At 37.3% G+C, this 21,421-nt stretch overlaps 1 protein-coding gene across 3 annotated transcripts; it reads right to left on the bottom strand.

The window, feature by feature from the left end:
• Positions 1–4,000: 4,000 nt before the first annotated feature.
• Positions 4,001–15,800, bottom strand: wnt2bb (wingless-type MMTV integration site family, member 2Bb). Of its 3 annotated transcripts, XM_058785786.1 has the most exons (6): positions 15,193–15,800; positions 13,406–13,537; positions 11,355–11,575; positions 8,374–8,651; positions 7,881–8,145; positions 4,001–5,084 (listed from the first exon to the last, which is right to left on the bottom strand). In XM_058785786.1, exons 1-6 carry the CDS (start codon positions 15,531–15,533, stop codon positions 4,855–4,857), a joined length of 1,467 nt encoding a protein of 488 aa, XP_058641769.1. In that variant the 5' UTR covers positions 15,534–15,800; the 3' UTR covers positions 4,001–4,854. The 3 variants fall into 3 exon arrangements, with proteins under 3 accessions (XP_058641769.1, XP_058641766.1, XP_058641767.1); XM_058785783.1 differs by lacking the exon at positions 13,406–13,537; XM_058785784.1 differs by lacking the exons at positions 13,406–13,537; positions 15,193–15,800 and adding an exon at positions 15,056–15,103.
• Positions 15,801–21,421: the final 5,621 nt, after the last annotated feature.

Below are 21,421 nucleotides of genomic sequence, written 5' to 3' on the forward strand. Positions count from 1 at the left end.
CTATTTTTGACATAATGACAACAAATGGCCTCTAGCGACAAGCTATACTGCTGTGTGACAACACAATTACAAGCAGTCAGAATATATACTGTTCATGTGGGGTCAGTAAGTTTTTTTTTTTTTTTTTTAAGAAATTAATAATTTACACAATAAACTGATCAAAGTACAGAATAAATTAATCAAAGGTTAGGTAAAAAGACTTTGACATTGTTACAAAATATTTACATTTTAGATAAATGCTGTTCTATTGAACTTTGTTCATCAAAGAATCCTGAATGAAATGTATCACGGTTTTCACAAAAATATTAAGCAGCACAACTGTTTTCGGAATTGATGATAATAATAAATGTTTCTTGAGCACCAAATCAGCATGTTAGAATGATTTCTGAAGGATCATGTGAGACTGAAGACTGGAGTAATGATGCTGAAAATTCAGCTTTGACATCTCTGGAATAAATTACATTTTAAAATATATTAAAATATATACAGTAATTTTAAACTTTAACAATATTTTACAGTATTTCTCTGCTATGACTTTTGCTATTTACTAAATAAATTCAGCCATGCTGAGCATAAGAGACATCTTTCAAAAACATTGAAAAAAAATATTTTGACCAATACTGTATTTGATGTTTGATATACAGTTATGTGGCCATGGCCACCACATGTGACGTATGTCAGCTACTATTATATTTTCACACCAACCATCCATCCCGCTAATATATTTCACCTCATCAGAAAACCCTTCTTGTTTATCATTTACATGAAAACCATCTGTTATGCTTCACTATGTTACCTTATTTTATTAAATCCTGAGTTCTCTTCATCTGACAAAATATTTTCTGATGGATGAAGTGAATAGTAGAGCGCCGTATGAGATAAATCATTTGACCTTTTATTCAGTCTCAAAAAACATCTCTTCTCAGAACTGCCGGTGCACATAGTGCAAACCCAAACTGGGCTTGAGAGTTGTCTGTAGCACAACTTCTCTGAACCAGGTTTCATAAATCACTGTATGAAACCTGGATCTTAATCAGGGTCATGCACCCTCTCACCCGCCAGCGGAATTAGGGCAGACCCAAACAGACCACTCAGCAGGCCCAGATCGGTGGCATTCGTCAGATACCATGCTGCCTATTTATTAGCTGGAGACACGTGGCTGCAGGCAACACTGATCTCTCACTATCCCTTTGTTTCTATATCTCTCTATCAGCGCCCTGATCCTCTAGGGTCATATTAAGTGTGTTTAAGGCCACTGTTAAATGGCCTGAATTATCATACTGTAACGATTAGTAATAATGGCCCACAGCTCATTCAAGGCAATCTGAGAACTATACCACAGCCTTACTGTGCACATCTGCTTCCCTGTAAGATCATACTATACTTAGAAAATACTTAATGTTTGACAGATTACAATACTTTCACTTTTACAAAACTCACACACAAACAGTATGTAAACAAATCTGCAGTGTAACTGCAATATATACAATCAATATGTTTTCATCAGTATCATCAAGCTACAGTCTTCACCTATGTGTCAAAGTATACGACACAATACGTAATTGGATATTTGAATGATTAAATAGACATTGTGCACTACCTTTGTCTTTTGCAGCAAGTGCACAGTGCAGAGACCAGCTGTAGTCTGATTGACCTGTATAGATGCTGAATGAAGCTGAGCTACACTCACATTATCTAGATAGTAAAGTGCATGTAAGTGCAAATAGGTATACATTCTTAGAAATTAAGGAACGAAAGCTGTCACCAGGTTGGTACCTTTTCAAAAGGTACACCTTTGTACCTAAAGGGAGGTTCACGAGCAAGGACCACACCACAACCAAATATGTAATTGAATAGTTTATTGTTCAGAATGTTAGGGATACGTTGGAAGAGGATGAAAAGGTAGATGGGATAGGATGATGGTCAGGTTGATCTGGGTGTCTTGGATTGATGGCCCGGAGAAACTCAGGATGGGGGTATCATGTCGTTTGTATATTTAGGCCAGGCGATTAGGCCTGTTGTCGATAGTGTAGCAGCTTTCTGTCTGTCAGTGCGGCAAATTCACTTGACTGTCTTGAACACAATGAGAAATCTGCATGGGAAAATATTTTACCTTCATGTGAAATTCCTAGTTGTGTAGATTCCCATTGAAGTGATTGGATTTTGCTACTGAAAATTCATGGAACAATGGTAAGTGTGCAGTTTAGCAGCGTTTCTGCTGCATAACAGGCTTTTTACAGAAAATAAAGTGATTTATTGTCAAAAATAGTGTATTTCTTTTGATAAATGCCATAAATCATTAATGGTTCTCAAGAGTGGTTCACTGAATGTTATCATGAAATTGACCATTGTAAAACATATTTTTCCAATAAAAGCAGATCTTCTGAAAACACGTGTTGTTCCTAATCAAGGAGAGAAGATTGTAGGACATGCTATGGTTAGAAAACAAACTGAAAATCACAAGCAGACACAAGCCCCACTGTGATGGTGGCCTGTTCAAAGCTCCCTCTGCCCTGTCATTAAACTAATCAACTCATTATTGGACAGTTCATGTTGGTCATTGGTCACGTTTTGTAGAAAGGGAGGCCCTTTTATTAAGCAGTGCTTATGTCTGAGATCTCTCTTAAGATACCCTAATGCAAACTCTGATTTAAGCCAAGGGGTCAATTTCTGGCTGGTTAGCATGACCCCTTAAAGGAGTAGTTCACTTCCAGAATGAAAATTTCCTGATAATTTACTCACCCCTATGTCATCCAAGATGTTCACGTCTTTCTTTCTTCAGTCGAAAAGATGGGTTTTGTGGGAAAACAATCCAGGATTTTTCTCCACATAATAGACTTCAAAGGTGGCCAATGGGTTGAAGGTCCAAATTGTAGTTTTAATGCAGCTTCAAAGGGCTCTACGTGATCCCACCCGAGGAATAAGTGTCTTATCTAGCAAAACGATAGGTCATTTATATACTTTTTAACCACAAATGCTCATCTTGCAACAGGTCAACCTCGCGCATTACGTAATTACATTACGCGGTAGTAGCAATCCAGTGTTTACAAAGCAAACCTGCAAAGAAAGTCAAAACGCCCTTTGCAAAAAAGGTAAATCAACGATGTCAGACGATTTTGAAGTTGTAAGGAGAAAATGAGATAGCCCTACCCTTCCTTTTTGAACTGAAGTACACAGACGAACTAACCACGCGTGAACTTTTCAACGTGATTATGTAATTTGTGAAGACGCACATGAGCATTTGTGGTTAAAATGTATACACATTTTTATTTTTTTAAGAAAATGACTGATCGTTATGGGATAAGACCCTTACTCCTCGGATCGAGCCCTTTGAAGCTGCACTGAAACTGCAATTTGGACCTTTAACCCGTTGACCACCACTGAAGTCTATAATATGGAGAAAATTCCTGGAATGTTTTCCTCAAAATCTTAATTTCTTTGCGACTGAAGAAAGAAATATATGAACATCTTGGATGACATCTTGGATGACATGGGGCTGAGTAAATGACCAGGAAATTTTCATTCTGGAAGTACTAGAACTACTCCTTTGAGGCAGAGCTGTATTTTCAGCAGCCATTTTTCCGTCTTTAGGGTCACATGATCCCTCAGAAATCATCCTGATAAAACGAAGGTGGTACTCAAGAAACATTTCTTATTATTATCAATGTTGAAAACAGTTTTATATATCTTAAATATCTCACTGGCCACAAACTTTTGATCAGTAGTGTATATATATATATATATATATATATATATACAGTATATATATATATATATATATATCATTAAAGTAGATATTTTACCAATACTCAATTCTTTTTAGAGGACTTCAAAAAAGGATAAAGTGAACTTGTGCTGCCATGACATCATTATCCTGCAGTTCCAGAAAAATTAGTCACATGACATCAACAGCTAAGGTAATTGGCTTAAAAAACTGGCGGGAAAGCATGCTGAAGAAAAGCAAAATAAAATGACTCTTTATGTCATACTTAATGTCTTTATATGAACTTCTGCTGAAAAAATAATAACACAGTTAACAAGTACCACAGCACAGGAGAGCTAAAGAGAGCTTACACCTCTACCAGTCACAGCTGTTAACACCTTTCTTCATGTTTACACAGGCAATGATGAGTTTTATAATAACATGTAATTTTCGCTCAACTGTTAGCTAATGTCCTTAGTGCATGCTCGTTTATATTATTAATATTACCTCTGTAGCTTCCAGAGAAACTCTCTGTTAGGGCTCCATGTGGAGTGAGCAGCCCACATAGCTGTCATCCATTTTTGTCCTCTTGAGCCCCTCTGACCAGCCTCATTCACTCTGTTATATTCAGTACCGATAGTAAAATACTGTCCAGTATGGGCACGTGATGTATGTTAAGCACACGGTTGTGTTTTCAATAACATGTGATGTACATATTCAGCTATTAGCCATGATAATATCTGATAGGCTCAGAGTCAGTTTAAAATATTATTTTAAAAGCAGCACACCTTTTGTCACAAAACAACACTCACAGAACAAAATTCTCACGTCAAAACGAAACAAAAAATACACCAACACGTTACAGCACAGGTTGTTCTTAAATCTTAAACCTTTACCGTCCTCTGACCAATTCAAAACAAAAACAAAGAGAGAAAAAGAAAGAGAGAAAAATCTGCCATATTGGGCAAAGTGTGCAAGGCGCTCATGAGAAATGTAGATTTCAGTTGTAGTGCTTTCACAAAATAAGTTCAAATAAAGCCATGCAACAAATAAGAGGGATTTGGGGGCAAGTTAAAAAATGCAAGGGATGGACTTCATATCCCAGAATGCCGTGGACAAAATCCTGAGGAACGGGGGGAAGTGGGTGTGTCTCAGGTCTGGTCCAGCCATTCGGCACGTTTAGGAGCTTTGCAGGTGTGAATGTCGACGGCCTCCTCGCAGTCTTTGCACTCCACGGCGCAGCACCACTTAAACTTACACTCACACTTGGTGATGCGTTTTATGCGTGTGGTGTCATAGCCCCGCCCACAACACATGACCTCGCAGCCGTCGGTCCCCCGGGACGTCTTGTTACAGACCCGACCAGCAGTACCCAATGAACCTAGAATGCGAAGAAGGAAAGTGATTACTAGTTTTGCTCCAAGACCCAGATTTTACATCGGCCGTCAAGTGGTCACCCACGATATACACTGTATGAAATAAATCTGTAAAATAACAAAAAAGTACTGATCATTACCAGGACTAAATCCATTAAATGCAAAATTCAAAACACAGGTAAAAAATAAATATTGAAATTTCCTTCAAATTAATACAGTACATTTTGACATATTTTATGATTTTTTTTGTGCACCCTCCAAAATTAAGGATTTTATAATATATTTACAACAACCATCAAATTATTAAATCATTAAATATTCAAATATAATTTTACTAAGATATATTTAGAGTGGGAAAAATTTTTTGTATTTTTTTATATGCTAAATTCTTCTTACCATAAGTTTTTTATATCATTATTCATTATAAGGTCATTTATTTAGTCATATAAATTATATTCATATATTTAGTATGCGTATCTGCTTTATATTTCATTAATATTTATAACCATGTATCACTCTTTTTGACTACAAGAAAACACAATTAAAAGGCTATTAACAAGAAAGAATTAGATAAAATTAAATTAAACAGATTCAAATTTGTAAATGCATATTTCTTGTGATCAGTAAATTACCATAAAATACATGCTTTAGGCAAAACTTTTTTTTTAAATTCAATAGACAGTAAATAAATAAAATTCTTGTCATGATTACAAAGTTAATGTAGTCTGAGTCCTAGAATTTAGCCAAAATACTGTTTGACTAGACACAAAAAATTATGTCTGTGAAATAATAATGACATAACTTCAAAGAACAGATGAACTTTGATATACAGACGCAGAAATACACCCTTAGAAATAAAGGTTCTTAATTGGCATTGATGGATCTGTGAAGAACATTTTACATTCATGGAATATTTCCATTTTACAAAAGGTTGAAAAAAAAAGAAATACTTGATTTTAAGGTGTCCTTGTTACACGTTACATGTATTTACTATTATAATAACAATTAACTATGCATAATTACATGTAAGCAACCCTATAAGACAAACCGTAATCCTAACCCTAACCATATAGTAAGAACATGTAGTTAATTAACATTACTCAGTACTTAAATGTATAATTACACTGTAACAAGGACATCTTAAAATAAAGTGTAACCAAAGGTTCTATAGATTATTAAAATGTTGTTACCACTAAGAAAAAAATGGTTGTTTAAGAACTGTTCATTGAAAAGTTAGGATCTTTGGTTTTAAAAGTGTACTTGATAACGTTCTTGTAACACAAAGTAACAAGGAAAGTAAGACCATATCTAATCAGGTTGGTGTTTTGGTGAGTCTGCATGTTGTTGTTTCGCAAGGTTAAACACACAGTGGACAGTGATGGTCTCTCTCTTAAAAAAAAAAAAATCTCTGCCTGCCCTGCGGCCATGAGAACCAGAGAGTGATGGTTGTGCTGGCAGCTTTGAAAGAATGGGATTTGAAAAATGAGCCTGTTGTATCCTTGGGGTGCAAATTCCACTGGGGTGGTGGTGCTGGTGGTGGTTAGGGGGTAAGCGCATTGACCCTCTGAAATCACTGAGCTGTGAGCTGTCTGTCTGACCCAAACACACACTCAAACCGTCACACTGATGCATGAGCTGCAGTACTGATCTCAGAAAGCAGAGAAACACACTGTCCTAGCCAGGTGACGTGACACATTTCCAGAAGGCATATGCTGTCTAAACTATTAGTCGGCTGGTCAGTCTTAAGACTGTCCTCACTATTTCTGACCCATCACCAGCTGAACATGGGATTTTGCAGGTATTCCAGATGATACATGCAGAGGAGTGTGAGAGCATCAAGGATTAACAAAGCAAAAAAATCCCATCCCACCTCTTCTGACCCTGTCAAAGCCTTGGTTGCCCTTTTTACCCTTAAGGTTTCTGGTTAGGTTTAGGGCAGGGCAGGTGTGAGAGTCAATTTACCTCAGTTACTGAAGCCTATCTTTCTCTACACTCTCGAGTCATGTAAAAATTAACATGGCTTACCACCATCAGACTGAATCTCATGAATGAGAATCCTCTGAGGCCTGTGACAAGTGACTCAGCCTTTTAGTCTTGTTACATTAAACACTTTATAGTTTCTCGTAAACAGGATATTCCACTGAATTGACACTACAGTATATTATTTTCTTTTTATCAGACAGGCTGAGCACTTCATGCGTTCTGACGTCTTGTGTGATCTAACTCTTAATTCTGAGAAATCCATGTGAAACCCGAGTTTGACATTAATTTTGTTAATACTGAGTGATTCAGGGGCAGCAGAGTTAACTATTTGTGCCATTGGTAATACATGAGTCACAGAATAGTTTAGTGCTACTTGCATTATTACTAAATGAGTTACACTGCTTGAAAGACATTGCTGTACTGATATTCTTCAAACATTCAGGCTTAGTTTATTCTAAACTCTTTAACCCTAATTATTAAACAACTGGACAATTAATTCAACCTGAAAAGCTTAACATCAAGACTTTGCATTTTAGAAAATGTCGGCCCTAAGCGTGGTATCTTTGATTCAGTTGTAAACTTTGTGATTTTTAAGAAATCTAAGAAAAAGTTTGCTATTAATGCATGCATTCTTTGTGGAACAGGCATAACCAGAAGCAAACTTCAAAAAATGAAAGAAAAAATCATTAAAAAAAATTGAATAAGTAATAAAAATATATATTATTACATAAATAATTAAATAATTATTACTAATAAATCAAAATAATTAAAGTACTACAATTAATGAAAAGTTTTTTTGTATATTTTCTCTTTCTTACCTGCAGCTTTGTCCATGACACAATAATCAGGTGAGTTTTCGAAGTACACCAGATCATTTTTTGTGGCTTTCCTGAAGTCTTTATTGGCTACTGTGAATCCTGTCCCATCTTGGTTCATGGTTACCTCGATGGCACCATTGTATTTCTTGCGAAGGTAATCTCCCGTTTTACGGAAATCCGACATTGCCAACCAGCAGGTTCTCAGAGTACACGACCCACTGACTCCGTGACATTTACACTCCAGCTTCATAAACCGCTTTACAGCCTATAAAACAGAAACCAAAAAAAAAACATCCCTAGTAGTAATTATATAAACAGATTCCACGTGGCCAAGAATAGCTGCAGAATGTAAACAGAGTTTTACAGGAACGTTATCACAGAACAGCGTCAATGTGTCAGTAGTTGTAATATGTGTTTCATTCAACATGAGATTTTGTAAGGTTTCTCCGCCACATGGGTAGAGTTCCATTATCTTAAACGTACATAACCTTACCATTCTCCCACAGCGGTTATTATGAAGGTTCATGAGTGCTCGTGCGTCTTTCACAGTTCGCTCTTTTGCATCTACGAAGGCTTTGGCGAATTTTATCCCATAGTTTATATTATCACTGCAGCCACCCCAGTCAAACTCTCCTCGTTCGTCACTGGCCCGGCCGCGCTTGTGGGGGTCACAGTTGCACGTCTTCAGCTCCCCCTGACTGCAGGCGCGGGTAATGGCGAAAACCACTCCTGCTGAGGAGATTGCGTATACGAACGCCGCCTCACGACTGCCTGCGAAGACAAGAATCATGAAGCCACAACAAACACATGCAGGACTTTTATCAGACACTCACAAACACTTAATTACACCCTCCGCTCTCATATAATCTCAAACAGCACTTCTGATTTGTCCACTAGAGACCTGCCCATAGAGGCATGACTGGCCCCAGTGTGAGTGTTTTGTTTAAATATTAGTACAGGCCTAATCCCTCCAGGGTGGGCCATTCTCTGCTAGGATAAATTGTTTGAAGGCTAGCAGTCTGATAGTGAACTGCCACAGTTATTTTCTAACCCTAACCTGGTATTTCTAAGCGTCCTGCATGTTTGGACTTACGTCACTCACACTGATTTCTTTAGCCTGACTGAATATAAGAAAGAGAAAAAAAGTAATCATCGACTCCTCCTCTGTACTCCTTGTAATTGTCCAATTTTGTGATTGAACCAAATGTGTGCTTCACTATTTATATTATGGAATGTACTTGCATAAAATACATGCTAACACTCTTTTTTCTATTAGCGAGGATGCATTAACTTGACAGTAAGCACGTCTAAAATGTTACAAGCATTTCTATTTTATACAAATGGGTACAAATCAGCATATTAGAATGAATTCTGAAGGATCATGTGACACTGAAGTTCGAAGTAAAGACAACTGAAAATGGAGTTAGCATCACAGGAATAACTTACATTTTATAATATATTAAAATAAAATAAAAAATAATTTTAAAATCGAATAAGTATTTCACAGTATTGTTTTTGCTTTTGAACTGTATTCTTGCATTTTTGTGGCAGGTAAGATCCTATTACAGTAAAATGTGTCCTTATTTTCACATTAAATTAATATTACATGGCAATATTAAAGGACATATCAATAGCTTTTAAATTACACAAGAGACATGAATAATGACGTTTTTAAAGCTTTAAATATATCTGCTAAATGTGGAGTACACTAGCATTTAAATAACCCTGAAGTTCTAGTGTATATAAATAACTTCCACAGGATTAAAATATTGTTTTAATGGAGTCTTATATGTTAAGACCCCCTGCCCAGATCTTCACATATTATCCTTCTCACGCCGCTCTTCAGTCGTTTTCAGTTTCCTGTTGCAGCTAAAATGTGTTTTAATGATCTGTGCTCATGTAGTGCAATGACATCTGGAGGATATCTATGTTTGAATCGCTCCATCATTCATACAGATAGATATTCTCTGAAGAAAAATAGATTTTTGTAATAGTACAGTTGCTGTTTATAGGAGAATCCTTTCTTGGCAACCATCATAAACTGAATATGCACAGTGCTGCGAGAGTCTGTCCGGCTGCCAGAATCATCTCTCCAAACATTTACATCCACTATGCCTGTTTATGTGGTAAAGAGGCATAGAGAATGCTGGAGGGGTGATATTTTCACACAGGGATCTTTGGAACGCTGTATGAAAGCCAAACAGAAAGCACATTTACAGTGCAGATTTCTTGAGTAAACTTCAGGTTCAGACTGATTTAAATGATCCTGCGAGGTTTTGTCTGTTTATCACACCTGGCGAGGGATTTGTGTGAATGTGGCTGGATTTTCCTGTGAGATCTGAGTCGTTTCATTAATATCCCACAGTGATAAACAGGCATGGACATGTCCAAGAGCATAACTGTTTAAAATATCATTATTCTATTCTAATCCTTGCTGATATACTGTGGTGACATTACAGTATGATGATCTAGGTATTTGCTGTATGTAATATGTGTATCTGACTGGGGGAATGCACACATACACACACACACACACACACACACACACATACACTACTGGACAAAAAATTGAAGTAAATATTTTAAAAATAAAATTTTTAATTGTTTTTGAAAAAGTCTCTATTTCAATCTAAAATACAGTAAAAATAGCAATATTGTGTTATACAGTATTATTATATAACAATAATATGATCAATATAAATATAATAATATATAAAATGATAAAATAATCAAAATAATTGTGATTTATTTAAAATGGTTTATTGTCATGATGGCAAAACTGAATTTTCAGCAGTATACTCCAGTCTTCAGCTTCACATGATTCTTCAGAAATCATTCTAATATACTGATGTTTTTTTTATTGTTTTGTTTTTTTCAGCTCAAAATTATTTCTTATTATTATTTAATAATTTTGTAGAAACCATGATACATTACTTTTCAAAATTTGGGGGTATATTAAATAATATAATACTTTTATTCAGCAAGGACAAATTAAATTGACCAAAAGTGTCAGTAAAGACATTTATAATGCTTCAAAATATTATTTTTTATATTTTTAGATAAATATTATTATTATAATTATTTTCAAATATATGCTGTTCATTGAACTTTCTGTTCATCAAAGGTTCCTGAAAAATGTTTTAAACCTTGATAATAAGAAGAATAAGAATAAGAGAGCACCAATAAAAGCTGAGCACTAAATCAGCATATTAGAATGATTTCTGAAGGATTATTTGACATTGAAGACTGGAGTTATTTTAATTTGTAATAATATTTTGCAATATAACTGTTTTTTTGTTTTGTTTGTTTGTTTGTTTGTTTGTTTGTTTGTTTTTTGATCAAATAAATCAAAGCCTTGTTCAGCATACATTTTTATTATTATTTTTTTTTTTTTCAAAAATATTTAAAAATCACAATTATTCCTTTGACTGCTATTGCCTCCAAAACACACACTGAGACATTTCCAGCACTCACTGCGCTGTATGACTCTCCCAAAAACGGTATGGTCTCTGTCCAGGGCGCTGCAGTTCCAGCGGTGATGACGGAATTGATGCTGGCACTCTCGAATCCACTCTTTAGCCCCGCCCCCAATCGACTGCATGATGTCTGGGTACTTCTGACACAACTGCCTCTGTTTATTCACCAGCCCGGGAATGTTGTCACAGATCACACGGGCACCAAGGGCTCCAATGTACCTGAAACACAGACACAAACACAGACGCTTAAAACCTGAATTGCTTCAATCAATCACAGCAGTTGGTACTCTGCAAGCAAATGTCATTACAAAAGTGCTGAATCGGTAAACATTCAGTGATTACGCATTGTCTGATGCCAAAGAATCTGATGATTGAGTCTGATCATTCCCAGAATCTTACCACTCATTAGTGGAATTTCAGAGGGAAGTTTGGCAAACTGACATTTGTCATAAACAGACATTCACAAACCAACCATTATTTATGATTTATTTGAAGGCAATTACATAATAAGTGCAACATCAACAGATTTGGAATATGTTTTTGAGCCCTATATGGTAACCTTGCATTTTGAGGTAAAACCTTTAGTTTTTAGACGATCTGAAGTATTATATATTGGCTCCACTATCTTTTGCTGCTCTATCTACTTAATCCAATCAGCAAATCCGAACAGAAGGAGATTTATTGAATTCTGATGCGTTCTAGCTCTATATACTTTTCATTCCCTTTCTGATTGTTTCAATCCATCACTGTTTGATTTATTTATTTATTTTTGTCTAACACCAACAGAAACGGGCATAAACTCCTTCTCTTTGTCATACACACCCAAACTGTATCACATCGAGCTTAATCTCAGCCATCACACAAACACACACTCGCTCATGTCAGACTAAAGGAGGACTTAGTTCTAAATATTTTAGTCTGCTAAAATGAGCATTTCTAATGAGAAATGAAGGTTTTTACCTTTTGAAAAAAATGTTTGTGAATGCTGATCAACCTTTTTATTATGACTGTGTTCCTCCCATTCCGCTGCCTCATTTGACTGTGATTATAGGGCTTTATCATCCCCTGAGCTTTGTGTTCGATAGAGTTTGGAAACACTCATACACACACACACACACACCAGGCTTTTCGCACACACTGTGGTGGTTTGCAGGTTGGCTTTACCAGCAGCAGTAAATCATTATCCACAGGACCACAACCACATGCTGTAAAAACACAGTAAAATCTGCTCTCATTTACACTGCGTGTCTCTGTGTGTCTAGTTAGGCTTGACTGGGTAAAGAATGCACGACTGTAGTAATTTGTTGCTTCTATTACCCAAATAGTGGATAAAAACTCCTCTCCTCCCTATTTCTCTCCATCTCTCTGGATCACCCCATCTTTGTCTTTTTCAACATTGGCATAATCACATTTTCTCCTTTAGACAGGAAAGCAAGTTAGGGAAAACAATTCTCAGGCCCTTTTGATGCAAGAACAAAATCAATATTAGCATATTCTATTATATCTTTCATACTTTTCATCTGAATCAGAGTTCTAAAGTTTTTAGGGGTCTGCTGTTCTGGATAAAAGATTTGCGGATTGCTGAAACGTACATGTGCTATAATGTCGCAATCTTTATGCAGATTGCAATATGCTTGGACCATTACAAAACTAGTTTGTGCGCTATTTAGAAATGAATTGAGAAATTAAACAACTTCATATGATAGTAATTTTCAACTAGAAAAAGCAAAGTTTGTCAAAACATGTTGACCTCGTTCATAAGTTTGAAGGTCAAAGGTCTTACAAACAGATAGATAGATAGATAGATAGATAGATAGATAGATAGATAGATAGATAGATAGATAGATAGATAGATAGATAGATAGATAGATAGATAGATAGATAGATAGATAGATAGATAGATAGATATGCAATTCAGTACATTTCTGTCAGCCCAATTAAAATTCCTATTCGACATTCTGTGGGGTGTGTCCAATTTTCAGTTCTAAATTTTGTCCAACCCTGGAACAAAAGGTCAAAGATGAAGTTCACTTCAAAGGACACACACACCTTTCTATCTGTGTGGAAGTCCAGGGCAGGCTTACGTCTGGCTTCATCTGTGTCTGTGTCTGTGAAATAAGTTCACTAGTATGAGATGCTAACAGGCCGCCCAGTAGCTTAAGAGGATTCCTGCTCTGTCTGCTTAAAGTGATGGATGAGCAGATCAGAGAGAGAGAGAAAGAGGAGCGAGAGATCCCTTTCTCTCTGGCTCTGGTGAGTGCCTCACATTGGGAATGTCAGCTTGACTTATTACACCACGATAGTGACAAAGGACTTGCTTTCCTCTGGTTTCTTTCTTTCTTAGTTTCATGCACATCAAATTTAACATGTAACTGATTTCTGAGTTGTTTGTAAGACCTGTAATCCCTGATACAGTTGTTGAGGGTCCAGTAATGAACGTATATGATCTTTAACAGAGATCGCTATAGAACATGGATGTTTTATACTTGGTATAATAAGCAAAACATTAACTTTTGTCTTCTTAATCTCACACACACACAACCACATGCACATGTATAAAACCCAACAACTCCTCAACTGCATTTATATGTGAGCAATGGGCATGTGGCTGGTTTCTACATGACTGTTCAGGCTCCACCAGCTAAGTGTGTGTGTGGCTGTGTATCTAAGCAGGAGGCCTGACACATATTGCAGTTATTTCATTTATTCCTCTGTTATTGGTTGGCACGACACCTCAAGCACACCATGAAAACCCGACTCATAACTCTGATATAATGATGTGCAGAGCCTGTTACTATACATAAGCACAAGCTCTGGGGAAAACCCCATCCCTCGTGAGACTTTTTGAGGGGGCGAAGCGCGTGATTTGTGTGTTTCTAGAATAATTGCGTTTTAAATGCCAATATCTTGAGCGGTGAAGCTGCGTTCCTGCACCAAGCGCGACGTGTGTGTTCATTTTAGTGTGTTGTTGAGTCGACTGCCATCTTCCGAGCTCTGTCTGCCCACCAGGGTGCGAATTATGGGGGAGTTTGGGGGGTCCGAGACCCATAATTAAGGCTTGAACCTCCCCAAAGGAAAACATTAGGATGGGGGTCTCAAAACTATTATTTCACATAAGTATAGGTCTATGCATATTTCAACAGCGTTTTTAAACAAAAAATGGTGTTTTAGTAACCACAAAAGTTAGATTACAAGTTTTTTTCAGACCGCGCTAAACAGACGCTCGCAAACAGAGGTCGCGCTCGCCTGAGAAGATAACCATAGCAACAGATGCCCGAGCGCTTTCCGTCAGGATCCGTAGGGACAAAATATCAGTAGCCTATATATTTTTTGTTCATCACTTATTTACATATGATAAGTAAATAAAAAAGAGTTTACTTTTAAACGTATTTACGTTTAAGTTGGCCAACTGTTAGGGGCGCGAGACTTTCGGCTGCGCGAGACGAACATCAACATATTTCGCTGACAGAAATTGCTTTAAAAGTCAAACACCCTGAAACCAGCGCTACACTTTAAAATTACCATTAAAACTCAGATATTATTGAAAACACTGCTCCACGGTTTTAAACCCCTGTTTTTCATTAACCTCTCCTCCATGTGTTTTAAGAGAAAAATACAAACTATAGGCTACCTCACTTAAACGCAGACCACTGTTTTTCAAAACTGAACTACGTAAAAACTACGTAAGAATAATTTTACCTAATAATAAACATCTGCAAATGTTCAGTCTCCCAACTGACAGCAGCCAGTCACTGTGAGCAGAAAAAAAACCCGCCCGGCTTCTGCGCGCGGGTGTGCGCCACCGGCGGCGCGTCGGGATGCTGGACGCTACTCACCACCAAGACGAGTCCACGCGCGGTGTGAGGATGAGCAGGAGGAACAGCAGCGCGCAACACAACCGCGAGGACGCACGGGGACCGCTGTTTCTGATTATATGTCTTAATCCTGAGCCTCCGGGAGCAGCGGTGGATCTGTTGAGAATACGGGGCGACCCAAGAACTTTACCGCAGCCAAACATAGTTGAGCGTGTCCTCCGGCGGTGATAAGAAAACACGATTGTGTATTGTAGGGAACCGGTGTAAAGACCGTTTAGGTTTAGGGGACCTGCTGGAGTTGGGATTGCTGATAGCTGGACAGATGTAGAGCTCCGTGCGGACGGTGCACGGACGGATATCATGTATCTGCCCGGATATTAGCGTGTGCCATATAAAAGTATTCCCCGAAATCTGGCAACCGCAGCAGAAATAATCCAAGCCAGACGGCAGGTTCAGAGAGCGCTTTCTTTTCTTTTTTCACCTCCTCTTGAGAACAGATGAAGTCTCGGTGAGGTGCAATTTGATCAGAAAGAGTGCCAACTTTTCCACTTTTTCTCTCCACGTTTGGCGTTCAGGCAGGGCTGTGAAACACGCGCCTCTCCGTTTTTCCATTGGAGTCTGCGAGCGCTGATAGCAGACTGCGCGAGATAAACCGGGGCGATGAACTGTGCGAACTGCAGACCGAAGGGGTGGGCGACGGGGGGAGAGAGAGGGGCGATAGGAATGTTGACAGCCCGCCGTCTCTCCGCTCTTATTGGGTAGAGCTCTCAGAGACCGGAGCCCCGGGGAAGCTTGAGCTCGCGCGGGATACGCGCCGTTCCCTGGTCAGCGGAGACACGCGCCACGCTCCTTTCACCTGCTGAACGACACGCAGCATCCTCATTTACACACCATTCTGGAGTTCACGCTCACAAACACGAAAAAAAAAAAAAAAAACATGCTGAGGAAGAGGAAGGTGACAACACAATTCTAAAACGTATTTTTGTATTGTTGTCACAGCAATATACATCTATTTAAATTGTAACAATAATGTTCTACATATAAACGTAAATGTTTAATTTTAGTGAGTTAAAACGTAGCGGTGTGGATTTCAGGGATGCCACATGGTGCCACATATTCGCCGGTCTCATGAAAATGCGTAGGCTATAAATAGCACGCCAAATACGAACAGAAAATCGTGCTATTGATATGCAGAAATTGACTTCGCGTGCATATGATACGCATCTACCCCACAACCCTAATCCTACAAACTGAGGGGGTATCATATTATAAAGTATATTATCTAAGCATAATGCATACTACTTCGTACCCGCATATTAGGATACTATGCAATTGTAAACCCCATATTATGATCAATGTTTCTAAAAATAAATCACTTATAACAATCACATATTTTAATGCACTCGAGCATGCAGCATTCGCACTGATTGTAGCCGCAGTTGCGAGGCCTTTATCATCTGGAGAGATGCGCGTGTCTGAATACACAAGCTCGTGTTTACAGATAAGGCTCTAGAGCTTGCACGAGTGCTGCTGTGTATAAACATCGCGCGGATTCCAGTTTCAAAACATCACATAGTTGCCTGTTGCATGTCTCTCTAAGTGAAGCCATTCTCTTCCTTAATGCGCTGTGCAGGAGATCTAATCCCACAACAGTCTGTTTTACCTGACATAATTTTCACAGCATCCTACATTCAAATGGCTGCAGCTGCACTGCTCCTATAATGTAAGATAGACAAGCACAAAATATAAAGCAAATACACTGTTCCAACAGTAGCAGCTAAAGCTCCAGATGAGGGATCTGCAACACCCAAGACTGCACTTCTGTAACACTTCACTTGAGCCCTTGAAAGTGAACTGACGCAGAAATAGGCCCAAATCCCTGTTGGAATTGAAACTATTAGAGTTAACTGCACTTTCCACCAGGGATTAAATGAACAATTATAATGTTTAGCTATAAATCCCAAATTAGGCTAATCCTGAAATTTTCATTTGTACTTAAACTTTAGCCCCTTAGACGTTTTTGTCCACCTAAAGCTGCCATGGTTTATAGCCTGTGAAACAGAGGCCTATCCACTAAACATGGAGGAGAACATGTCAGTTTAGAGGGGGATTCTCTGGCTAAAAAAAGAGGAATTTGCCGGTCTGTTCCAGTCATTTTTAGTCCAGAAGTTATAGATACATTCTTACTGAAGCAATTTACTTCATATTATTGGACAGAACAAGGCCTCTTGGGAGTTTTCAAACTGAGAGGCTATACTCAAATAAAATAATTCAATATGTCTGATCTACCGATTTCTGGATGAGTACACCTGATCAAGGCTTTTTCCAGCATCTTCTGCATATTTGACTCCTTTCCAACAGTGACTGTATGATTTTGAGATTCATCTTTTCACGCTGGGGTCAACTGAGGGACTCATACCCAACTATTTCAAAAAGTGAAAACATTTACTGATGCTCAAAAGAAAGCAACACGATGCATTAAAATGCAGGAGGTGTAAAACTTTTTTCCATTATTGACAATTTGCATATTCTGCAAGCGGTATGTGTACGTAAATTAGAGCAATACAAATTAACAAGCACATTACTGTGATACTGAACATTTGAGGTTTGGCTGCATGCAGAATGTCATAACTCCATGTATGAGATCAGCTCACAGTCATACTGTGTGTGTGTGTGTGTGTGTGTGTGTGTGTGTCGCTCCCTTTCTGACTGCTCTATAATAGACAGAACACACACTCAAGGTGACCACAGGGTACAGAAACACCTGAGAGAATGAGCTCACGGTTTATTTCTGTACCTGTGTTTGTGTGACAGGTCTTAACTCTTCAGTGTCGTCAGGTTTGGCTCAGTTTCAGGAATGAGGACACTGTGAGTGTCCTCCTGCTGGCCTGCTCAGAAGTCCACCGCTGGCTATTTTAGAAAGGGGCTCTGGGAAACACTCACCTGATTATAAAACCTCTTCCAACTGTTTAAGTTCTTTTAATTCTGTACTTCTCTGTATTTCTTGAAAATGGTTGTAAATTCTGACCCAAGCTTGTGTGAAAGTGCAAAAAAAGTACAAAACTGTCACTGATTTTGCCCTGAAAGTGTACTTAGCCTTCCAGACTGAATCCAACTATTAAAATGAAAACAACAATGTAGTTTTTTTTTTTTTTTAATAACAACTCATGTTTGATTGATATTAAAATAATTGTAACAAAAACTGTTTAATTATTAAGTAATTTAATTAACAATATTTAAGAAGTAACATAATTTGGACCTTTTCTATAAGAAGGAAGACAAGTAAATACATCTTTTTTTTTTCATTTGCATATTTTTATTTGTTAGGCTCAATTATCCAACCTGATTACCAAGAAAGAAAAATATGAAAAATGTAAATGTAATTATTTTCAGCAATTATAGAAACAAAAATTACTCCTTTATTTAATTTCTAATAACGGAAACTTTTAAAAACACACAAATAAGGGTTTTAAACTATTCAGTCAAGTCTATAAGGTTACAAAACTGCAACTCCCGTATAAAATGTATGAATAATAGCTTTTTATAATATTTAGACCTCCTGAGGCTGAGAACACTGACAATTTGTTGAAAATGAAAAAAGTATAATTTTTTTTTCTGTCCCTATTTTGTACTCAATTTGTGGAAAATGTCAAATATATTGACTAATTTGGTACTTATACATTTCCAATATTACTACTCTACTCACATTTAACACATTGTACCATTACCATTTAGGATTTAAATCTATTCTACAGATTCTGTAGATTCTGCAAATTTTTCTTACAAAATCAGCACAGAAAATTTTACAAAATATGAAGCTAACACAATATGAAGCTGCTGATGTTGAAAGTTCTAATGCTGAAGTTTTATAGTTATAGAAAAAAAAAACCTCTGTCACTGTGGGAATATGAACCCATCAGCACAGTTTTCAAAACTAATGCTGATAAAGCACAAGACTCATATTCATGAGAACATCGGAGTGCTGCAGTATCACTATTGCATGAATATCCATATACACATAAAATAACACACCATTTTGATCTGTACAATTTTTATGTTTTTGATAATCATTTAACTAGTTAAAACATCTTAATCTTCTGACCTGAGTAATCTAAAATCCGACTGGCTGCCGTACAAACGACGAAGATGGAGATGACCAGTGCAGTGGATGAGTGGAGCGCAAGTGACAATTAACATTAATCAACATGTATTCATAAGCATTACTCTAAAATGAAGTCAAGGTCAATAAGAATAAAGCATCTAAATATATCTCCAATGGAAAGAGAGAAAGAAAAAAAGAGAGAGAGACTGCACCATGCTGTCATCTGTCTCAGACTTTAAACTAATTTATGGTCTTGTATTTTTGGATGTTCTGACAGCATGATGGAATCTATTCACATTCAGACACTCTGATGTGACTCTCTGAATCTAAATCTCTTTCCAGCTACTGTGCACACATACATACTCTCTCACCCGAAGACACTTGTTATGTATCATTCAGTTACATAAGCCAAGATAGAATTTATTGTGATTTTTAATAAATATGTTGTAATTTTGTAGCCTTTACTTGGTTATTTATGGCCGTTTATACCACAAGTTAATAGTAAATATAGGTATTTACATATGTAGATTGTAGTTTTAGTATGATTTATTACCAGCTTATAGTAAGTGTTGACAATATATGTCTTAAAAAAAATTTTTTTACCAAGCGATTTCAATTGTTTCAGTAGTTTGGGAGGCTGTGTGTGCCAGACAGGATACAGCTCAGCATTGGGAACCGCAGATGAGGAAATGATGCAGGAGAGACTCTCTGTCTCTTTCTCTTTCCCCGTCTGTCTCTGAGTCATGCAGCGAGGGTCACATGTCATGACGCATCACCATTTGAGCATTATCTGTCCGCTGCTACTTTCTGACCTTAGACTAGCTGCTGCAAAAAAGGTGACCAACATTTACATTATGCACACACACACACACACACACGTTTGTTTTTGTGAAAAGTGGGGACATCCCATAGGCGTAATGGTTTTTATACTGTTCAAACTGTATGTGCTATTACCCTACACCAACCCTACACCTAAACCTACCCCTTACAGGAAACTTTGTGCTATTTCAGATTTTCAATACACTCCATTCTGTGTGATTTATAAGCGTTTTGAAAAGTGGGGACATGGGGTAATGTCCTGAAAAGTCACCTTCTCTTTGTAATACCTATGTCATACCCTTGTCATTATACAAATTTATGTCCTCATTTGTCAAAAAAATACACACAGGATCTGACTAGGCAGGAGAACACACAGTCTAAAATAAGTTCTCATCTCCAGACTGGGCCCCTCACTGTCTGCATCACTGTCTGTCTGCTGAGAGGAGAACAGACACATATAGAAGGAGTGTCAATGCTTTATATTGGTGTCAATGCTTTATCCTCTCCTCTCCTCTCCTCTCCTCTCCTCTCCTCTCCTCTCCTCTGTGGTTAATATGAGGAAATCTCTCTCTCTCTGGCACGTCGCCATCCTGCTCAACCAGATTAATGTGTTTATAACTAATTCAGCGATTTCAGTAAACAAGTCCTGGCGCAACCTCTCTCACTCTCTCTCTATTTGTATCCCTTCTATCTCACTTTTCCTTGCAAGAGTATTACCTCTCTCTATATATCATAATAAATGTGAAAAAATGTTTAAAATAATAAATAAATAAATAAATATTACAAAATAAAAATATAGATATATTTTCGTAGTGCAAAAGAAAAATCTTATTTAGCCGTTTTGTTTTGTTGTGCAGACAAATCTCTGAACACCATTAAAACAAGATCCAGAATTTTTAAGATCAAAAATATAATGGTTTCAGAATATATATCTTAAATTAAATGTATTTTTCTTGTCCCACTGTCAAATGTATTTTAAATCATTTTTAAAGAAATAATACTTTTATTCAGCAAGGATATGAAAACTGATTAGTCGATCTATCTATCTATCTATCTATCTATCTATCTATCTATCTATCTATCTATCTAATCTGGTCATATGCCAAAATGATAATATAATAATATAATGATAATGATTTTTTTTTTTGCAATTTTAAACTCAATGCAATGGACGTGTATACACATGGATCTGTTTGGTACATGCAGACCACCTTACAGCACAGCAGGAAGGAACAGCCCCAGTGATCTGTATAAGATCACATCTGCTCATACACTGCTCATGTCCAACATGTCACAGTGCCTCATGGTGTATAATGTGTGTGTGTGTGT

The sequence above is a fragment of the Onychostoma macrolepis genome, chromosome 08 (assembly GCF_012432095.1).
Source record: "Onychostoma macrolepis isolate SWU-2019 chromosome 08, ASM1243209v1, whole genome shotgun sequence".
NCBI lineage: Eukaryota > Metazoa > Chordata > Actinopteri > Cypriniformes > Cyprinidae > Onychostoma > Onychostoma macrolepis.